Source organism: Silurus aristotelis (genome assembly GCF_946808225.1).
Source record: "Silurus aristotelis genome assembly, chromosome: 16".
Lineage (NCBI taxonomy): Eukaryota > Metazoa > Chordata > Actinopteri > Siluriformes > Siluridae > Silurus > Silurus aristotelis.
This window is the reverse complement of record NC_139589.1, coordinates 187,981-207,903: the sequence shown is the minus strand read 5'-3', so window position 1 is coordinate 207,903 and position 19,923 is coordinate 187,981. Positions and strand designations below refer to the sequence as shown.

The 19,923-nt window shown below is 40.7% G+C and overlaps 2 protein-coding genes across 5 annotated transcripts in view; both read left to right on the top strand.

Annotated features, from left to right (window-relative positions):
- LOC310738885 (NHS-like protein 2) overlaps positions 1 to 3,903 on the top strand; it is a 4,238-nt gene extending 335 nt beyond the window's left edge. The window contains exons 2-4 of one of the 4 annotated variants that reach the window (XM_083564342.1): positions 732 to 2,799; positions 2,891 to 3,026; positions 3,117 to 3,903. In XM_083564342.1, coding sequence (XP_083420468.1) covers positions 999 to 2,799; positions 2,891 to 3,026; positions 3,117 to 3,387 — 2,208 coding nt within the window. In that variant the 5' untranslated portion in view covers positions 732 to 998 and the 3' untranslated portion in view covers positions 3,388 to 3,903. Of the gene's footprint in view, positions 1 to 234; positions 2,800 to 2,890; positions 3,027 to 3,116 lie in introns of those variants that run through there. The other 3 variants (XM_083564345.1, XM_083564344.1, XM_083564343.1) reach the window with 3 other exon arrangements.
- A 106-nt stretch (positions 3,904 to 4,009) lies between these two features.
- On the top strand, positions 4,010 to 19,419 carry LOC310738877 (retinal guanylyl cyclase 2-like). The gene is made up of 20 exons (XM_083564321.1): positions 4,010 to 4,207; positions 4,628 to 5,428; positions 6,410 to 6,711; positions 7,390 to 7,747; positions 7,854 to 7,938; positions 8,046 to 8,142; positions 9,052 to 9,186; positions 9,278 to 9,358; positions 9,660 to 9,836; positions 10,469 to 10,625; positions 10,903 to 11,052; positions 11,383 to 11,531; positions 12,470 to 12,633; positions 12,718 to 12,910; positions 14,141 to 14,315; positions 14,432 to 14,530; positions 15,015 to 15,109; positions 16,412 to 16,497; positions 16,735 to 16,820; positions 18,369 to 19,419. Exons 2-19 carry the CDS (start codon positions 4,708 to 4,710, stop codon positions 16,817 to 16,819), a joined length of 3,309 nt encoding a protein of 1,102 aa, XP_083420447.1. The 5' UTR covers positions 4,010 to 4,207; positions 4,628 to 4,707; the 3' UTR covers position 16,820; positions 18,369 to 19,419.
- Positions 19,420 to 19,923: the final 504 nt, after the last annotated feature.

Sequence of the window (19,923 nt, the reverse complement as noted above, 5' to 3'; positions counted from 1 at the left end):
GTGATGATGTAACATCATACCTTTTTTTATCCAGTGCACATGTGAATGCATGTGAGTGTTAAAAATGTGCCTTTGCTGATTTGAATAATTGCTCGTGTCTTTAACACGTTCATGAGCAGAAAAATCTTAATCATGTAAAATACATTGAAGTTTCTGTTGTAAAAATAGAGAAAGTTAGTGAACATCCACATTCAGGTGAAAATTCAGGTGAAATCTCTCTCAGTGCCTGGTTCGGTTCTGGATATTTTGCATGAATTTGGATCTGAGCTTTACAGAGAAACACATTTATAAAACACGGTGATGTAAATTTATAGATAAATAATCTTCAGTCGTGACAGGATGCAGCCGCTACAGAAACGCCTCCTGCTGCATTCAGTGTGGAAATGAAATGAAAAAATGTGAATGTTATATGACAGGATTTTGATGAAGTTTCCGCTCTTCTGTTCTGCTGCAGTGTTTATCGTCCCCTCGGTTATTACAGTACAGCAGAATGTGAAAATAAATAAATTCAACAAATAAAACCATTTTAATGGAAATGACACAAGAATCTGAGATCATTCTGTTTTTTTTCTCTTCACATCCTGATTGAACTCTTTCGCTGTTTATTTTTCCTCCGATTGTGCAATAAAATCTCTATAAAATATTTGGATCTGTTTATGTTCTGTGTTTGGATGAACAGGTAACCGTTGCCATGGCGACCGCCCACGTGTGTGTCATAAAGAAATCATCAGCTAAATGTTCCTCTTTTTCTCTTTTTCTTTTCAAGCCTCAAAACTATTGGCACCCCATCTAATCTCTTGGCCCTTCAAGCAACTGTTTAATAACTTCTGAGGAATATTTGCTGCACCAGACCAACTCTCACTGCTGCAGGGTGTGGAATTCTCACAATGTCCTCAAAGTCCAAGGAACTGATAGAATCTCTTTTGCTCTAAGAAATAACAGTTCTGACACACTCGTTCCACCTAAAAGGCGAAGTGAAAGTCTGCTGTGGAAGAACTATGGAGCACACGACTTTGTTTTGTCCATCTCAGACTTGGAAAGGCCCGAATGTTTCAACGTTTTCATCTGAGTGGGATGATTCGCTGAACTCCTACCTGCTGGCACCTGATGTGATTAAACCTCCTCCACAATTCCAAGATCCAGAGGAACCATCCCAGGCCACACCTACCAACATCACTGTCAATAGAAGGAGAGATAAAGAGGGGACCAGGACAGGAGCCACACAGAAAGAGCGCAGGAGCAGACCTGTCAGTGACATGGAACATCACAGACGTTCATTATCACTTTCCACAGCCATCACCTCTAACCCAGGTGCAACACGACGCCGGTGTGAAAGCTACGCCCTGTCGTACTCCAGCAGCAGCTCTGACGACAGCGGCAGTGACAGCACCTCAGTGAGGAGAGGAGATCCTGATGCAGTTCCTCAGCACAAGCCTCGCAGCATTGTTTTGAGAAAAGCCAAAAGAAAACCGACTCCTCCAACACGGACAGTGTCGCTGCCCAGACTTACAGACGCGAAGCCTGCAGAGCGCAGAACTCAGAGTCTCTACATCCCCAATGATCCTCAGAATGCCATGCTCCTTCCTGATCTAATTCCATTATCTAAACAAGAATCTGCTGACTCTGGGAAGACCACACTCACTCCCGAAGTTCCACGAGAAGTTCCAGCGAATAACCGGACCCTCTTGAGTCACAGGCCACTAAAAGATCTAAGGTCTAGTGAACCCTGCAAGTCCAGCACAAGCTCATCTGTGGGATTTCCTCTAAATGAACCTGCAAAAGTCCCTCATAATTCTGACTGTAACAATTCTCCTTCATCTTCTCGCTCTTCTCCTTCTCAGCCTTCTATCTCCTCCCCTACTAAACCACCCGGCTCAGCGTCGCCCTCCAGTGGATACTCCAGTCAGTGTGAGACTCCCACTCAGTCCACTGCCATTACAGCAGGCGCCTGCAGGATGCGGCCCAAAGCTTCCAGTGCTGTTTCTAGCCAGCAGGTCCGAAACTCCAGAGCAAGATTATCTCTGCAGTTACCAGAGACACAAGCAGTTACCGTGACTCCAGAACCTTCTATCGTCCTGCCAAAAGTCAACCGGCGTTACTCTGATGCCTCACACTCGAAGCAGAGACTGAGTAACAGCATGATGATGATGCCTGTGGTGACGCAGGAAGACCTGAACAAGGTGCGCTTACGTTCTGTCAGCAGCACAGACCTCGACACCACAGCTGTCATCGAGGAAGAGAATGAAAGAGATGCAGGATCTGTTGCTGTTCAGAACAGTCCAAAAAACAAACCTCCTGTAGCACCAAAACCCCCTGCGTCTAAATGGCCACCTTGTGCAGCAGCAGTGACTAATTCTAGCACAACTTCTGCTGCAGATCCGACTGTGAGCGATGGCACTTACACACACAGTGGCATTTATTTAACAGTAAACAAAGTTAAGCCCAAGGTTGCTCTTCCATGGAATGCTGATAAAGATCATAAGCAGCTGCCTCAAGAGCATATGAAGGACACGAGTCTTTTACAATCGCAGTGTACAGATTATACATATCCACCGTCCTTTCAATCTGCTGCTGACATCAAACCAAGTGAACCCCAGAAAAAGAGAAGAGCACCTGCTCCTCCGGTTTCAAAGAGACCCAGTACAGTATATTTACCCTGTGATGGCACGTCTTCACTGGAGAAACACCTCCAGCTTCCTGCAAAGCCAGAGACTTCTCAGTGTGAATACCATGTCACAGTGTACGGACTCATTCCTACTTATTCTCAAGGTGATGAAAAAGTACCACCTGTTGTACCTGGTACGTCACTTCAACGATAAAAAACATTTAAAAGAACAAATATTTTAAATTTTTCTTACAAAAGATTTTTTTTTTCTTTTTTTCACACCAGAATATGAATTATATGATAAAGAGGACGGAGAAGTGCCAGAAATCAGCGATCTTCATTTGGTGAACGAAGAAGATGAGGTTTTTCTCCACAAACCTTCTTCTCACACAACAGAGGACCTTTTCACTATTATTCACAGGTAAAGGTTACGTTTAACCCACAGCATTTCTCCTCTCACTGAAACCATTAAGCATACATTTCTCTTTGCTCTTTCATCATTATTCTGCAGGTCAAAGAGGAAACTTCTGGGTCGTAAAGACTCTTTAGATAACAAGCAAGGTGACTTTGGCACCCACACGCTCGCTGGTGTTTCCAAATCTACTTACCAGAACGACAACTTCATGGCTCTTCTGAGAAGGACGAGAAGCGCCAAGGCCGGCTGCGGAAGTCGAATTTCAGCCGCAGAGCTTCTGAGGAGCTCGAAACCCGCCGGTGGTCCCGGCGCCGCTGAGCTGACAGCTTACAAAAAACACAACATGATGCAATCTCACGGCCCGTGAGCATGTGGGTGTCGTCCATGATGTTTTGGCTAAATATCACAGTGTCACAGTTCCGCTCGTTTCCGCTTGTGAACAATCTGCTTTGTATAAAAAATACTGCTGCTGTTTGGAATTTTCAGAAATTTAACAGTTTAGAAATTGTTTCATCTTTAAAACTAAAAACTTTCTTTGGAAACTAAAATTTTAAGTTGTGTAAAATGAGTCAAATCTTCTGCGTAATGAAAGATCTGACTTTAAATGGTCTACATGTAGTTATCGTTTATGTTCTATCAGATCTGTTCTTGAATTTTGTGAAACAGCAAAAGTAATGCTGTATATTATTGACTGTTTTCAGAACATATCATACTGTAGATTTATTCACATATTAAATTTTTATCTATACGGGACAATCGTTCGTCTGGTACACAAAATCCAACATTATAACAAAAAAGTTGATTGTGTTGACTGCAGTACAAAATAAATAAATAATACACATTGTGACTGATATAAATCTGTTCTAAATAAAAAAACTACATGAACTAGTCATTAGGGACGTGTGATATCTAAACCACAGCCTGCAATGGTAATGAGAAGGAATTAATATAATCTCCAGGTCACTCTGACTAATCTGTGCTGCTGTTATACACCTGATACCCTGAGGGGATTACACACACACACACACACACACACACACACACACACACACACACACATCCTGCACACACTAACACTATTCATAAAGTTAACAGAAAATAAATAGACATCGAGTGTGTTTAATACGTGACGTTTAACTACACGATGGAGGAAACGTGTACTTCTTACATTCCTTCATTCAGCTCGGGTAAGTGTGTGTGTGTGTGTGTGTGTGTGTGTGTGTGTGTGTGTGTGTGTGTGTGTGTGTGTGTGTGTGTGTGTGTGTGTTTAGTTCCTACATACATTTAATCTTCTTTATACTGAGAAATCTATTCACATTTTTACATTATTTATTAAATACTAATTTTAACAAAAGTCAATAAACTGAACTAAACTGAAGTCTTTTTATAGATTTCATAATAAATATATTTTTTTAAAATAACCCTTTTTGTACTGTATAGAAACCATTACCTATTGAATAATTTGAATCACATTAGAGTTAGAATTAGTTCTTTGCAGACTTTTCTCATTTCTTTATTTTTTTATCAGAACTTTACTTTGATCCACGTATTCGCTGAAAACCTGCTTGTAGATGAAGATGCATATAATCATGCACACTTCTTTACAGCATTAAAGGGTTGATGGAAAAGCAGAAGAGCTTGCAGTACAGTACACCAGGTGTGTTCTCTCAGGTGATGGGACTCTGTGATGTTGCAGATGAACATGTGGCTGGTCTACGGCATGATCACCGTCACTGCAAAAGAGCAAACAATTCTCTCTTCACCACACACATGTTGGCTTCTTTGGTTGTTCCTGGTGAACCTCAGCATCCCGTATACGGTTCAGGCAAACGTATTCAGGGTTGGAGTGTTAGGCCCGTGGTCATGTGACTCCATGTTTTCCAAGGCCATGCCTGGTGTTGCAGCTAAACTTGCTGTGCAGAGGATCAACAGAGATCGTGCGCTGGCCCTGGGTGTTACGTTTGACTACGTCATCCTGGAAGAAGATTGTCAGACTTCGATAGCTCTGAAGGATTTTATGGGTTACTCCACACGCGCCTCAGCGTTCTTAGGGCCCATAAACCCTGGATACTGTGAGGCAGCATCTCTGCTTGCTCGGAACTGGAACAAGGCTCTCTTCTCCTGGTCCTGCGTGAACTACGAATTGGAGAGTTCATGGCGTCACCCGACGTTTTCCCGCACCATCCCCTCTTCTGTCTGGGTGCTGAAGACTGTGGCACATCATTTCCACTGGGCTAACATAGCCATCGTCTCCTCAGCCGACTGCGTGTGGGTGGACACGTCCTACAAGGTTGCCGATGCCTTAAGGAGCTTTGGCTTTCCTGTCAGGATGCTGCTCTCCACGAGCAATGATCCTGCCAGTATACGTAGCTCTCTCTCCACCATCAGGAAGATGAAGGAGCTTCGCAGTAAGTGATAATGAACCTGATTGTGACCAAACCAAACCCTATGTAACACATAGTAGTGCAGTGAGCCGCAGATGATCGTCTTTTAAGGTTTTTTGCTAAGTCCTTTGAAAGTCTAAATATAACCCTAATTCCAAACGCTGTGTTTAATGTAAATAAAAACACAATCATTTCCAAATCTCAATAATCCATAATTTGTTTGTGATAGAACATAGAAAACATTTCGAATGCTTAAACTGAGATTATGTACTATTTCATTTTAAATTTGATTGCTGCAACACGTCTTAAAACATTTGGGACGGGGCAACAAGGATAAAGTACATTAAAATTAAACAGAAGGAGAAACATTGTTCATTGTTCATACAGGTTTAAGAGCAACAAATGCTTCCATCCAGAAAAGGTTTTTTTTATCGAAGGACTTGCATATTTGAGCAAAACACTGCTAACTGCATACTGCAATACAATAGCAGGACTTCATAGTAGAAGAGTCCATGTAGTGAACTGGCCTGTCTGCAGTCTAAACCTTTCACCATTTGAAAACATTTGGTGCATCAGGAAACACAAAATACAACAAAGAAAACTCAGAACTGTTGAGCAGCTAGAATCCTGTATCAGACACATATGGGTCAATATTCCTCTCCCAAAACATCAGCAACTGGTCTTCTCAGTTCCCAGATATTTTTGGACAAAAAAAAAAGTGATGCTGCACAGTAGGAAACATGGTCCTGTCCCATCATTTTTGAGATGTGATCCAGCCATCAAATTTAAAATGACCTTATATTTTCCTTGAAATAGTAAATCTTTTAAAGGTCAAATTAATTTGTAAATATAATTATTATTATAATAATAATTATAATAAATAATTATTATAATTATTCAGACACCAGTAAATATAGTATAAATACATCACACTCTCACTGCCAGTCCTAAGAAACATAGGAAATGATCATGTCTATCACTAATAAAGCTCTTGTTCCTACACAGTGGTGATCCTCTGTATGCACTCTGTCTTGATCGGTGGAAAAACCCAGAAGCTGCTGCTGGAAATGGCCCTGGACATGCACTTGACCGATGGCTCGGTGGTGTTTGTGCCGTATGATACGCTACTTTACAGCCTGCCGTACAAACACGTGACTCATCAGGCTCTGTACAACAACAGCAAGCTGAGACTGGCCTACGACTCTGTGCTCACTGTTACTATGGACTCAGAGGAGGATTCGTTCTACAAAGCCTTCCAGGATGCCATCAGGTCTAAAGAGGTTCCCGCAAACATTAAACCTCATGAGGTATAACACCTGAAAATGCTCAGATATGTTCCTCCCAGTTAAATATTCCAAATAATCTGGTGTCTTTGTGAACAGAGCTTCTCACTTCAGACCATGCTGCTGCAGGAAAACACTGCACATCAGGGTGATGACTGTCTCACACTCTGTCCTGCAGCAGGTTCTTACACCACAGCAAATTCCCAAAACTACATTTCTAAAGTTAATTCTGTTGTGCTTTATTTATATTTAATGTTTTGGATTTTTAATGTGATGTGAGCGGGTTCCTTTAGTCCCTTACATTATAGCAGCTATAACACTTTATTCTCTCTGTAACATTTCATGTTTCTGAGAAATCTTCAAACACTTCCTGACTGTTACAAAGCCCTGACACTGGAGACTCCTTCTTTACAATTATAAATAAATTTCTCCTTTTTATAAACTTCTCCAAATCAATGACTAATTACCCTTTCTCTACTAAAATCAGTTTCCACGTCCCTGTGAATGAGCAGCCATGAAAACAGTAACACAATAAACACAAGCGTTTTAATATAAACGTGTGATTTACGTTACAGCAGAAAAGCATTAAACTGTTCTATGGTGGAAATGAATTCACTCAGTTATTAAAGTATATTCCAGATGTTCTTCATTGTTCTAGAGATGCACGAGGAACATTAAGACATGGTATGTTTCCCCCTGTAGGTGTCTCCTCTCTTTGGCACAATTTACACTGCCATCATCTTCATGGCCAATGCTCTACAGGATGTGCGTGATTCTGCATCGTGGCTTTCAGGGGTGAATTTAGCTCGTCACACAGGGAATATGGTGCTCCAAGGTTTCAGTCAGAGGATTCGCACTAACAGCTCTGGAGTGAGTCTTGTAGACTACATAGTGCTAGATACAGATGGACATTCCTGGGAACTGCATCCGACTCACAGCGTGAACCTCCAGACCAACGTTGTTCACTTCCTTGGGAGACCGATCCACTTCCCTGGAGGTGTTCAGCCCAAAGCTGACTCCAGGTGTTGGTTCACACCTGGTGGACCTCTGTGTACCAGAGGTAGATCTGAGTTTGTGTTCAGTTCAGATGGTCGTGTTAGTTTACTGATTAGAATAGAATTTGGAAAATTGAACAGATTTGCTCCCAATCCTTTCTCCTGTCCCAGGAGTCGACCCGCTTATCCTGTTCGAGGTGTTCATGTCAGCACTTCTCCTAATACTTCTCATAACTAGTCTTGGATATTGTACACGGTAAGTATACATTAAGCTTTAATTAATACATTATTTCTTTTCTGCTCATTTTCTGCTCAGTGTTGAGTAAATATTTACTTTCTGCTTCCTGATTATTTAAAATGCAGACGCCGCCTCAATCAAATTAGAATGGTTCGAGGTCCCAACAAGATCCTCCTCACGCTAGATGATGTGACCTTCATCAATCCCTCTCTCAGTAATAAGGTCAGTAATGAGGTCAGTAATTTGGTGTAATGGGGTCAGTAGTTTGGTCAGTAATTTGGTCAGTTATTTGGTGTAATGGGGTCAGTAATGAGGTCAGTAATTTGGTGTAATGGGGTCAGTAATGAGGTCAGTAATTTGGTGTAATGGGGTCAGTAGTTTGGTCAGTAATTTGGTGTAATGGGGTCAGTAGTTTGGTCAGTAATTTGGTCAGTTATTTGGTGTAATGGGGTCAGTAATGAGGTCAGTAATTTGGTGTAATGGGGTCAGTAATGAGGTCAGTAATTTGGTGTAATGGGGTCAGTAGTTTGGTCAGTAATTTGGTCAGTTATTTGGTGTAATGGGGTCAGTAATGAGGTCAGTAATTTGGTGTAATGGGGTCAGTAATGAGGTCAGTAATTTGGTGTAATGGGGTCAGTAGTTTGGTCAGTAATTTGGTCAGTTATTTGGTGTAATGGGGTCAGTAATGAGGTCAGTAATTTGGTGTAATGGGGTCAGTAGTTTGGTCAGTAATTTGGTCAGTTATTTGGTGTAATGAGGTCAGTAATGAGGTCAGTAATTTGGTGTAATGGGGTCAGTAGTTTGGTCAGTAATTTGGTCAGTTATTTGGTGTAATGAGGTCAGTAATGAGGTCAGTAGTTTGGTGTAATGGGGTCAGTAGTTTGGTCAGTAATTTGGTCAGTTATTTGGTGTAATGAGGTCAGTAATGAGGTCAGTAGTTTGGTGTAATGGGGTCAGTTGTTTGGTCAGTAATTCGGTCAGTAATTTGGTCAGTAATGATGTTATTTGAATAAAAAGGCAGACAGGAGTAAATAGTACTCAGATTCGACACGTCTTTTTTAGGATCATGTTTGTACGTATGAGTAATGCTTTGTATAATTATAAATCTGTCTCTGAATGAATCTGATGTAGAAAGTGAGTACAGATGATGGTAAAGGAGAGACAGAGAGATGTTTATCAGAAGAGGACAGCAGAATGAATTCACACATCTCCATCTCAAACACTACTGAACCCAGCTATGAAAACTCCAATGTGGTCATATTTGAGGTACAAAACTTTTTTTTAATTTTAGGCTTAATTGTTTTTATTGATTTGGGCTGGAGATTTTATCTTCATGGTTTTTTGACGCTCTGTACAGGGGGATTGGGCGTGGCTGAAGCGGCTGCCGTCTGGACACTTTCGATCAATAAATCCAAAAACTAGCGATGTATTCGAACTGGTAAATTTCTTACTGATTACTTTATTAACTTATGATAATAATAATAATAATAATAATAATAATAATAATAATAATAATAGGGAATAATATGAAAGCTGGAAGTGGTTAAGATGTTGGAATTCTGATCGAAATGTCATGAGTTTACATTACAGCATCAACATGTTGCTACTGCTGGGCCCTTGAGCAAGGCCCCAAACTGTCACTGTTCAGTGTAAAAAATGAGATGATTGTGAGTTGTTGTGGATGACGGCTTCTGCTGTAAATGTAAATATGCCTTTGAAATATTCTGTTTTGCAAACAGATGAAAGATATCCGTCATGAGAACCTAAATCCATTCCTGGGCTTCTTTCATGACTGCGGGATCTTCGCCATCGTAACTGAGTTCTGCTCTCGAGGAAGTTTGGAGGATTTGCTTAAAAATGAAGATGTGAAACTTGACTGGATGTTCAAGTCTTCGCTTCTCCTGGACCTTATCAAGGTGATCAGAAGAGAAGATTATGTAAAACTGTTGAAAAGATGATCATTGTTTCAGAATGATTCATTATTTATTGTGAAGCAGCAGCAGATTTCAGTGTTTAAGGACATTAATGATGAGGAACTCGACTCATTCTGCAGACTTCTATCTAATGAATTTTTAGAGAAACTCTGTTGTGGTGTTGAGATTCAACACCACAATGTCTTCCAGAGTAAAGTCTCACATCTCATTTTAAATTATTTCAACTCACAAAAACCCAGAAAGACCTGAAATTAACCCAAACATTTACTAGTGAACCATGAACATCTGCTGTGTGGAGAACATTCACTCCATAATCCCCATTTCACTTTTACACATACACAAACATTTACAACATAAGCGTTTAGATCGTGTGTATTATTTCAGTATAAATTAAATGTTGAGGAAAGATTTGCTGAACCCGTCGCTCTGCATCATGTGGAAGGATCCATACAACAAAAATTATTATTATTATTATTATTATTATTATTATTATTATTATTATTATTATTATTGCACATTATGACACACAGAGTATTGAAAAAAACACAAATGAATACCAAATTCATAAAAAGATGAAAAAGAATTGAGCATGTGGTTGTGTAACTGTTTGTCAGGGTATGAAGTATCTTCACCACAGAAGTGTGTGTCACGGCCGGCTCAAGTCCCGTAACTGCGTTGTGGATGGACGTTTTGTACTGAAAGTTACTGACTACGGTTACAATGAAGTTCTCCATGCTCAGAAGTTCCCCTACACAGAAGCTAAAGCAGAAGGTGAGTGTTGTGTTTAGTATAAATAAATATAAATCAGATCAGGACTCATCATTTAAACCCTGAACCAATAAACATATATCACATAAACACTGCAAACGCACAGTAAATAAATGGACCACAGCACAGGATCTGTCATGGCTTTTTGAGTGTGTGTGTTGACATGTTGCAGTAGATGCAGTAGATGATTATGTGGAGGTTACACACTCATGTTGTTCTGATCTTTCGCAGTAGTTGTGTTTGTGTGTTTGAATTGTGTTGTGTCGGCATCTCCTCACAGACCTGCTGTGGACCGCTCCTGAACACCTGCGTTCTCCATACCCTGGACACTTTAGTACTTATGAAGGTGACGTCTACAGCTTTTCCATCATTGTACAGGAGGTGGTGCTGAGAGGACCTCCATTCTTCATGCTCCATGTTCCTGCTGAAGGTGAGACTCATCATCATGAAGAAATCCTTACACACCTTTACTAATGAAAATAAAAACACTAATAACAAGTATATTTATTTTATTTATGTACTTGGAGGATTCTATAATAACAGAAACAGAGCATGGAAACATCATAAGCTGGAGTTGAAACGTGACTGGTGTCTGTTTGTAGGAGAAAATAATAATTTGATTTGTTTTATAATGTGGAAGTGGATCTTTGAAGTAATTTAAGATATTTGGTAAAATAACAGGTTCCTCAGAAGTTCTACTGATCTGTATATTTGGATGTTATGGAAGGTTTGAATCCATACTGGTTTCTTCTCTTTACAGAACTCATTCAGAAGATTAAGAAGCCTCCTCCTCTGTGCAGGCCTGTGGTTTCTCCTGACTACGCTCCCATGGAGTGCATTCAGCTCATTAAACAGTGCTGGAATGAACAGCCGGAGAGACGACCTGCGTTTGATGAGATCTTCGAACAGGTGAGGTTCTGCTTTACTCATCAAAGATTAATCAGGAGAATCAACACAATCTTTTTGAATTCAACTCAAACAGGTGTGGAAAAGTGAAGAATTGCAAAATCCAAGCAGATACTAGTCAGAGTTACAGTCAGAGTTACAGTCAGAGTACAGTCAGAGTTACAGTCAGAGTACAGTCAGAGTTACAGTCAGAGTTACAGTCAGAGTACAGTCAGAGTTACAGTCAGAGTTACAGTCAGAGTACAGTCAGAGTTACAGTCAGAGTTACAGTCAGAGTTACAGTCAGAGTACAGTCAGAGTTACAGTCAGAGTTACAGTCAGAGTACAGTCAGAGTACAGTCAGAGTTACAGTCAGAGTTACAGTCAGAGTACAGTCAGAGTTACAGTCAGAGTTACAGTCAGAGTTACAGTCAGAGTTAAAGTCAGTCAGAGTTACAGTCAGTGTCAGAGTTACAGTCAGAGTCAGAGTTACAGTCAGAGTTACAGTCAGAGTCAGAGTTAAAGTCAGTGTCAGAGTTACAGTCAGAGTTACAGTCAGAGTCAGAGTTACAGTCAGAGTTACAGTCAGAGTCAGAGTTAAAGTCAGTGTCAGAGTTACAGTCAGAGTTACAGTCAGAGTTAAAGTCAGTCAGAGTTACAGTCAGAGTTACAGTCAGTGTCAGAGTCAGAGTTACAGTCAAACTCAGAGTTACAGTCAGAGTTACAGTCAGAGTCAGAGTTAAAGTCAGTCAGAGTTACAGTCACAGTTACAGTCAGTGTCAGAGTCAGAGTTAGAGTCAGAGTTACAGTCAGAGTTACAGTCAGATTTACAGTCAGTCAGAGTTACAGTCAGAGTTACAGTGAGAGTCAGAGTTGGAGTCAGATTTAATTTCAGAATTAGAGTCAGAGTCAGTCCTGTGGTAAAGAGTTTTGTTTGTAAAGAGTTCTGTTTGTGTCCTCAGTTTAGGAACATCAACAAGGGGAAGAAGACAAACATTATAGACTCCATGTTGCGAATGCTCGAGCAATATTCTTCTAACCTTGAGGAGCTCATCCGTGAGAGAACAGAGGAGCTGGAAATTGAAAAGCAGAAAACAGAGAAACTGCTAACGCAGATGCTTCCTCCGTGAGTGTTACACAATCGTCTCACTCCACACACAATTATAGTTTTCCTCTGTAACACACAAGCGCTGTTTCCTAACACGTGCAGGTCTGTAGCTGAGGTTCTGAAAGTCGGCGGCACTGTGGAACCCGAGTACTTCGATAACGTCACGTTGTACTTCAGCGACATTGTGGGCTTCACCACCATCTCTGCCAACAGTGAGCCCATTGAAGTGGTGGACCTGCTCAATGATCTGTACACCTTATTTGATGCTATTATTGGTAACCATGATGTTTACAAGGTACAAACACATGATTATAATATAATATTAAACAGAAAGATTCAAACTCATGAACCAAACTGCACATTTATATCAGAAATGATCATAAAATTCTACACTTTAGTTCTCTGATAAAGTAGTTTAGTTTGTTTACAGTGAGTATTGTTGGTTGAGGAATCATCCTCCACAGCAGATTACTTCTGTAATTAAATTACCTGTGTGATGTGTGTGGTGTAAATGAGCTGTGAGGAACTCGCATAGTCTCATTCAAATATACAATAGTGTGTCAAAGTTTTATACAAAATGGTGTGAAGTAAAAAATCTGTTTTAAAAATAAAAGTGTTAATAATTTCTTTTTATTTATTAACAAAATAGAAAGTTAAAGAACAGTAGAGAAGCCAAATTACAGAAATGTACCTACAAAACAACAGCAGCTACACTCACACACAGCTTTTGAAGGACCTCACCAGGTAGTTTGTTCCAAACATTTTAGAGATCTTTTGTGAATGAAGGTTCCTCAAATCCTTCTGTCTCTTCATATAATCCCAGACAGACTCAATGACGTTGAGATCAAGACTCTGTGGAGGCCAAAATGATCACTTCCAGGACTCCTTGTTCTTCTCTAAGCTGAAGATAGTTCTTAATTACGTTGGTTGTATGTTTGGGGTCGTTGTCCTGCAGAATAAATAAATTAGAATAAATTTGGGCCAAGCAGTTGCTTCCCTGATGTTTCTGCATGATGGAGAAGTATCTCATTTCTCGGCATTGAGGACACCATTAATTGTGACCACATCTCCAATCTCCGATCTCCATCTGCAGAAATTCAGCTCGAAACCATAGCAGAGTTTGGCTCCCAGGTTGAAGCTCCCACACAGTTGTTTCTGTTTCTTTTCATCACTGGGTTTCAGCCTACAGATGAAACTGATGATCATCAGCACCTGCTTGGTAGAATTGGTGAATCATACATCTGAATGTGATTCTACAAAATCCCTGATCCCTGCAAGTGTAACGATGTTGGTTTGAATCCAGACAGCGGTCAAACTAAATCTGGATTTGATTGTCTTCTGCTCACTCACTTTGCATTTAGTAAATTGATATAAAATATATATTTTTTAAAGCATTCCCACAGTAAATAATTTCTTCACACCTGCCTAAAACCTTTACACAATACTGTGTATAATCTTTATGTTAATGATTTATTATGTATGTAAAAATCCTCACTAAAACTTCAAGGTGACCTCTGACCTCCAGGTGGAAACGATCGGAGATGCGTACATGGTGGCGTCTGGAGTTCCAGTTCCTAACGCTAACCGTCACACCGCTGAGATCGCCAACATGGCCCTAGACATCCTGAGTGCTATAGGAACCTTTAAGATGAGACACATGCCTGATGTTCCAGTACGCATTAGAATCGGACTGCACACGGGTCAGTAACCTGCAGCACCTTCACCCTCAGTGTGGAACAGAAGATCTCAAACAGAGCAAAGGCCTCTTCACATGTGTGTGTGTATGTGTGTGTGTGTGTGTGTGTGTGTGTTTCAGGCCCATGTGTAGCGGGAGTTGTTGGCCTCACCATGCCTCGTTATTGTTTGTTTGGGAACACAGTGAACATTGCCTCCAGAATGGAGTCCACAGGCATGCGTGAGTGAGATGAATAAATCAAAACCACACGACTGGCAGGAAGTGAAAGTGCTACGATGTTTGTGTTTTAACGCAGAGTTTCATCACAGCAAAGAACAGCGCAATGTGTACAAACGGATATTACAGTTAGTAGCAAATGAGCTGTGGGAAAAGATCTGATATAAGACCTGCAGTGTGAATGATTTCAGAAGTGAATAGAAAGAATGAATGTGCAAAAGAACAAAATAAATAAAAAACTGGGTTCTGCAGGTCCAGTGGTCACAAATCTTCTGGTTAAAGATCAGAACAAAAAATCTGATTCAAACATCACTAATATAAATACAGAAAAATCATCTGAAAATACAACGTTAAAGTTGAATTAAATCGTAACCCGAGTTAATTAGAAGTGTACAGGGGAGTTTTTCTAAACGTTTCGAGGAAAATATGTACAGTAATAATGGAGTACATTAATTTCAGTGATGAGTCTTAACACTGTTGTCTACAGCGTACCGCATCCACACCAGTTACACCACCGTAAAGATCCTTCTTGAGCTGAAGGAAGGATACCAGGTGCAGGTCCGTGGAAAAACTGAACTAAAGGTAAACATAAATTGTGTATATTTATATTTATATTATATTTATATTAAGTCGAGTTTCATATCCAGATCCAGAGCAGCAGCAGCACTGCAGTAAAACACAGAATCAGGATTTCAAAGATAAAAATAATCTGAATTACGCAAATGATGAAAAAAACCCTCTGGTTTGATTGGACTGAAATCAGGACAAGTTCATATCGAAATTTTTCAGTGATTTCAAAAGAAATCATTTTACCAGAAGGTTTCATTTTTTTCCCCAGAATCTTCCAGTCTGGTTCAGGAAACCTCAGAAAGTTCAGATGTTAAAAGTTCAGTAATCCCCCGCTTTAGCGCGGTTGGGATCTGGCGCCCCGCTTCAGCGTGAAATTGCATTTACCACATCACTAATCAGTTTGGCTGATTTTTCTGATCTCTCGCGGAGACCAAAACACTTATAGGGAATTGTTTTTATGGAGTTTTATGTTAAAATGAATAATGTATTAATAAAAATATAATTATATAAAATTTATAAATTATAATTATAAAATGGGGGAGTGGTAGCTCCAGCGGTTAAGGCGCTGGGTTGCCGATCGGAAGGTCGGGGGTTCGAGCCCCGGTATCGCCAAGCTGCCACTCTTGGGCCCTTGAGCAAGGCCCTTAACCCTCTATGCTCCGGGGGTCCCTTACGAGGGAAATATCAAGGTCCGTGACGTCGGAGTGACGTAGGGCCGCCTTCCCGTGGGCTCACCACCTGCCGGAGGGACCGTAAGGGACCGGTGCTGAGAGGATTGAGCAGCAGTCGAAGGCGGATTTACGGATAAGCGGGTGAAAATGAATGAATGAATAATTATAAAATGAAGTAAAATCTTAATACAGCACAGTACTGTATACATTAAATAGCATTTTTAGGGTAGGTCTGTTGATCGCGGTTTTTGTTCATCGCGGTTTTTGTTGATCGCGGGCTGTTTGGGAATGTAACACCGTGATAAACGGGGAATTACTGTATTTTTTCATACAAATTCTCACTGATTTAAATTCTGCATCTGCACTTTACATTGTCTTAACCATTGCTACTGTTTTTAGTCCGTTACACCTCCATTACATGCTGTTCTTCGTACTTCTGTTGCTCAATTGTTCTCTTTCTTTTTTTTTCTTCTCCCCTTCTTCTTTTTTTCTTTATATTTTATATTTATAGGCTGTACTTAATGCACGATTTCCGAGCGGCCGGTCGGGTTTTCGTTTCACTGCAAGTTGTTTCCAGCATATAATTATTTTTGTGACAAATAAAAATCTTGAATCTCAAATGAACTACTCCTGATTCTCACAGGGGAAAGGGATGGAGGAAACCTACTGGCTTGTGGGGAAAGATGGATTCACTAAACCGCTTCCTGTTCCTCCTGAGCTCAAGTCAGGGTAGGTTTATTCATCACAGTTGTTTTAGGGGGAGCTGTCTTTGTTCCTGGAGGTAAAGACCCTGTGATGCTCAGGGCACTAAAACGTTTCCTCAGGATGCTGTGAGCTGTAGACACTACACATTAAAATGAAGTTTTGGTGAGACTGGAAGCCTCCAGGTTTGAAGCTGGTTGCCCCTTTCCCCGTCCCTGTGATGTGTTTGGCGTGTTTATCTTGCCTCTTTAATATATCTTTCAGACAAATGGCCCACGGCTTGCAGATGGAGGAAATCGCCCGATTCAAACAGAAGAAAGCTGAAGCCCAGTTAGCCAAGAAGAAATGAGGTAGTGTTGCTCATCCAGTGCTGGACCTCGAACCACCTCAACCCTGTTCCTGACCGAAACTCATTTACTATTAAAATCATTTCATGGTTCTGTTGTGGTTTTGATGTTAATGTCTCTAAATTATGCAGAACAGTGAAGAGCAAAGAGCATTTTTATAAAACACTTTATCAAACAGAAATAATAAATCAGGGGGTTTTTCATGGAGCAGATCTGATGAACACCTCAGCTGTAGGTGAGATGATGGAGGGTTTGTCTCATGTCTGCAGAAAGGATTTATTTTATGTGTATTTTTATATATTTATATTTATGGCGTTTGGCAGATGCCAAAGTTACCCAAAGTTACTTACATTAATCTCATTCATATGACTGAGCAGCTATGGGCTTAAGGGCCTTGCTCAGGGGCCAAGGAGTGGCAGCTTGGTGTCACTGGGATTTTAAATCAAGACCTTCATATCTAAAGTCCAATCTCTTAACCAATAAGCTACTACTTCTCCCTCCCCCACCACCTGTATTGTTTATTCAGTTCTGGTGAAGGTGGATGATATTGTGATTTGTGGTGAGAGTCGGGAGCAGGTGGAGAAGATCCTGGAGAGGTGGAGATACACACTGGAGAGAAGGGGAATGAAAGTCAGTAGGAGTAAGACAGAGTACATGTGTGTGAATGAGAGGGAGGGCAGTGGAGTGATGCGGTTGCAGGGAGAAGAGGTGGAGAAGGTGGAGGAGTTCAGGTACCTGGGGTCAACAGTGCAGAGTAATGGAGAGTGTGTTAGAGAAGTGAAGAAAAGAGTGCAGGCAGGGTGGAGTGGGTGGAGAAGAGTGATAGCAGGAGTGATTTGTGATAGAAGAGTATCTGTGAGAGTGAAAGGGAAAGTTTATAGGACTGTGGTGAGACCTGAGATGTTGTATGGATTAGAGACAGTGGTATTGAGTAAAAGACAGGAGGTGGAGCTGGAGGGAGCAGAGCTGAAGATGTTGAGATGTTCGTTGGGAGTGACGACGATGGACAGGATTGGAAATGAGTTTATTAGAGGGACAGTGCATGTAGGACGTTTTGGAGACAAGGTGAGGGAGGTAAGATTGAGATGGTTTGGACATGTGCAGAGGAGGGACATGGGGTATATCAGTAGGAGAATGCTGAGGATGGAGACACCAGGAAGGAGGAAAAGAGGAAGACCAAGGAGAAGGTTTATGGATGTGGTGAGGGAAGACATGCAGGTAGTTGGTTTGAAAGAGGCAGATAAAGAGGACATGGGGGTATGGAGATAAATGATCCGCTGTGGAGACTCCTAATGGGAGAAAATGAAAGAAGAAGAAGAAAAAAAAAAAATAGAATGGAAAAATGGAGTAAACACCATCACTTGGATATTGTAGCTGTGTGATATCACATGTAAGGCAAAGTTAAAACTGTTTTACCTCCTTTTCTGAAGTGTTTGTGTTAAATGACTAATCTACACACTTCTCTAATCCTGACAGGTCTCCTGAGGAACCAGCAGAATGGTGGGTTTTGAGAGATGTTCTGAACTGATGTTGCTCATTGCTGTGTTGCAGGTCAGAGATGGTGCGTGACTTTAAGCAGCTGCTGCAGAAAGCAGTGAGGAAGATTTTGGTTGTGAGACACGTGGCTCAGCTGCCTAATGTGGACTTCACTGAGGAAAACGTTGTGATCCACCATCATTAACAGCTCTACTGTGATGGACATTAAGAGAACTGGACCACAACAGCACTTTGTAGAAGTGAAGAGGACTAGTTATTCCTCGGCTCATTGATGTTGCAGAAACGTTTAGAGAGAATTTTCCTCCCAGCATTTTCACTTCATCCCACAAAACCAGACAACAATAAGGAGAACACATGGGTTATACCATCTATCTGAAGAAGCAACTCTCTAACTTCAGTGTGAAATCTATGAAGCTTTCTTAATCGCAAGTCTGATGTTTTTAACTGCCCCTTTTTCTCCCAGTGTGCAGGAATGGTCCAGTGTGTACTTGAGAAGGAAAAGGTACGTCTGGGAGGAGAAAGGTGAAGTGCTTGTGGCACCTGGAGATTATCAGATACTTCAGTAAGAGGCTCTTAAAATGAATCTGGCTGTAATGTTTATAAATAGCAGAGGATCAGACTGTGTTCTCCCACATTACCCTGGTGCAGAAACAGCTTCAGGACAAGATCACCCTGAAACCTGTGCTGGAAAAATGAAAATATTTACTTATAGTTTAAGTTCTAAACTAGAACAATGATGGAGATTCATTAGAGTCCATTATATTTTATAATTCCAACATGTAGTCGTTTTCTTTTTAAACAATGAAAAAAGTTGAATGTATGCAATATTTATATCTCTGTTTTTTCTTCGTCTTGTCCTCACTGTTCTTTACTGAACCTTTACTGAACACCTGTAGGTGTCATGATGTGTAATGAAGAGCTGTAATCATTTTCATTTTTCTTACTATGGATTTAAATAAACAGACAGCACAGTGATGAACTCACAGCTTCAGGGTTTCATCCTGATCTTCAGTTTCCTTTCTCAGATTTAGACTCTGAACCCAATAAACCAACTAAAAATAAATATTTTAGGAAACAATTAAAAAGTACAGATATGTGAATAATATACATGTTTTAATTTTCTTTACTCCTGTGGTGTCATTTATCCTGTTTATTGTCACTGAGGGTGAAACAGACGAAGTTTAACTTGAACTCCCAACACAACTGTTATTAATGATGCAGTACACAGACACTCACCCAACAAACAAACAAACAAACAAATAAAGAAGTAAATAAATAAGTAGTGCTGAAGATGTTGAGATGTTCGTTGGGAGTGACGACGATGGACAGGATTAGAAATGAGTTTATTAGAGGGACAGCGCATGTAGGGCGTTGAGATTGAGATGGTTTGGACATGTGCAGAGGAGGGACATGGGGTATATCAGTAGGAGAATGCTGAGGATGGAGACACCAGGAAGGAGGAAAAGAGGAAGATCAAGGAGGAGGTTTATGGATGTGGTGAGGGAAGACATGCAGGTAGTTGGGGTGAAAGAGGCAGATGTAGAGGACAGGGGGGTCTGGAGACGGATGATCCGCTGTAGAGACTCCTAATGGGAGCTGCTAAAAGAAG

What these genes read in the sequence shown, in the direction of transcription:
- LOC310738877 (XM_083564321.1), top strand. Translation starts at nt 4,708, where the DNA reads ATGTTGCAGATGAACATGTGGCTGGTCTACGGCATGATCACCGTCACT. An exon ending in TTCTCCTGGACCTTATCAAG is followed by an intron (nt 9,837 to 10,468) that starts GTGATCAGAAGA and finishes ACTGTTTGTCAG; the next exon opens with GGTATGAAGTATCTTCACCA. An exon ending in GCTCCATGTTCCTGCTGAAG is followed by an intron (nt 11,053 to 11,382) that starts GTGAGACTCATC and finishes TTCTCTTTACAG; the next exon opens with AACTCATTCAGAAGATTAAG.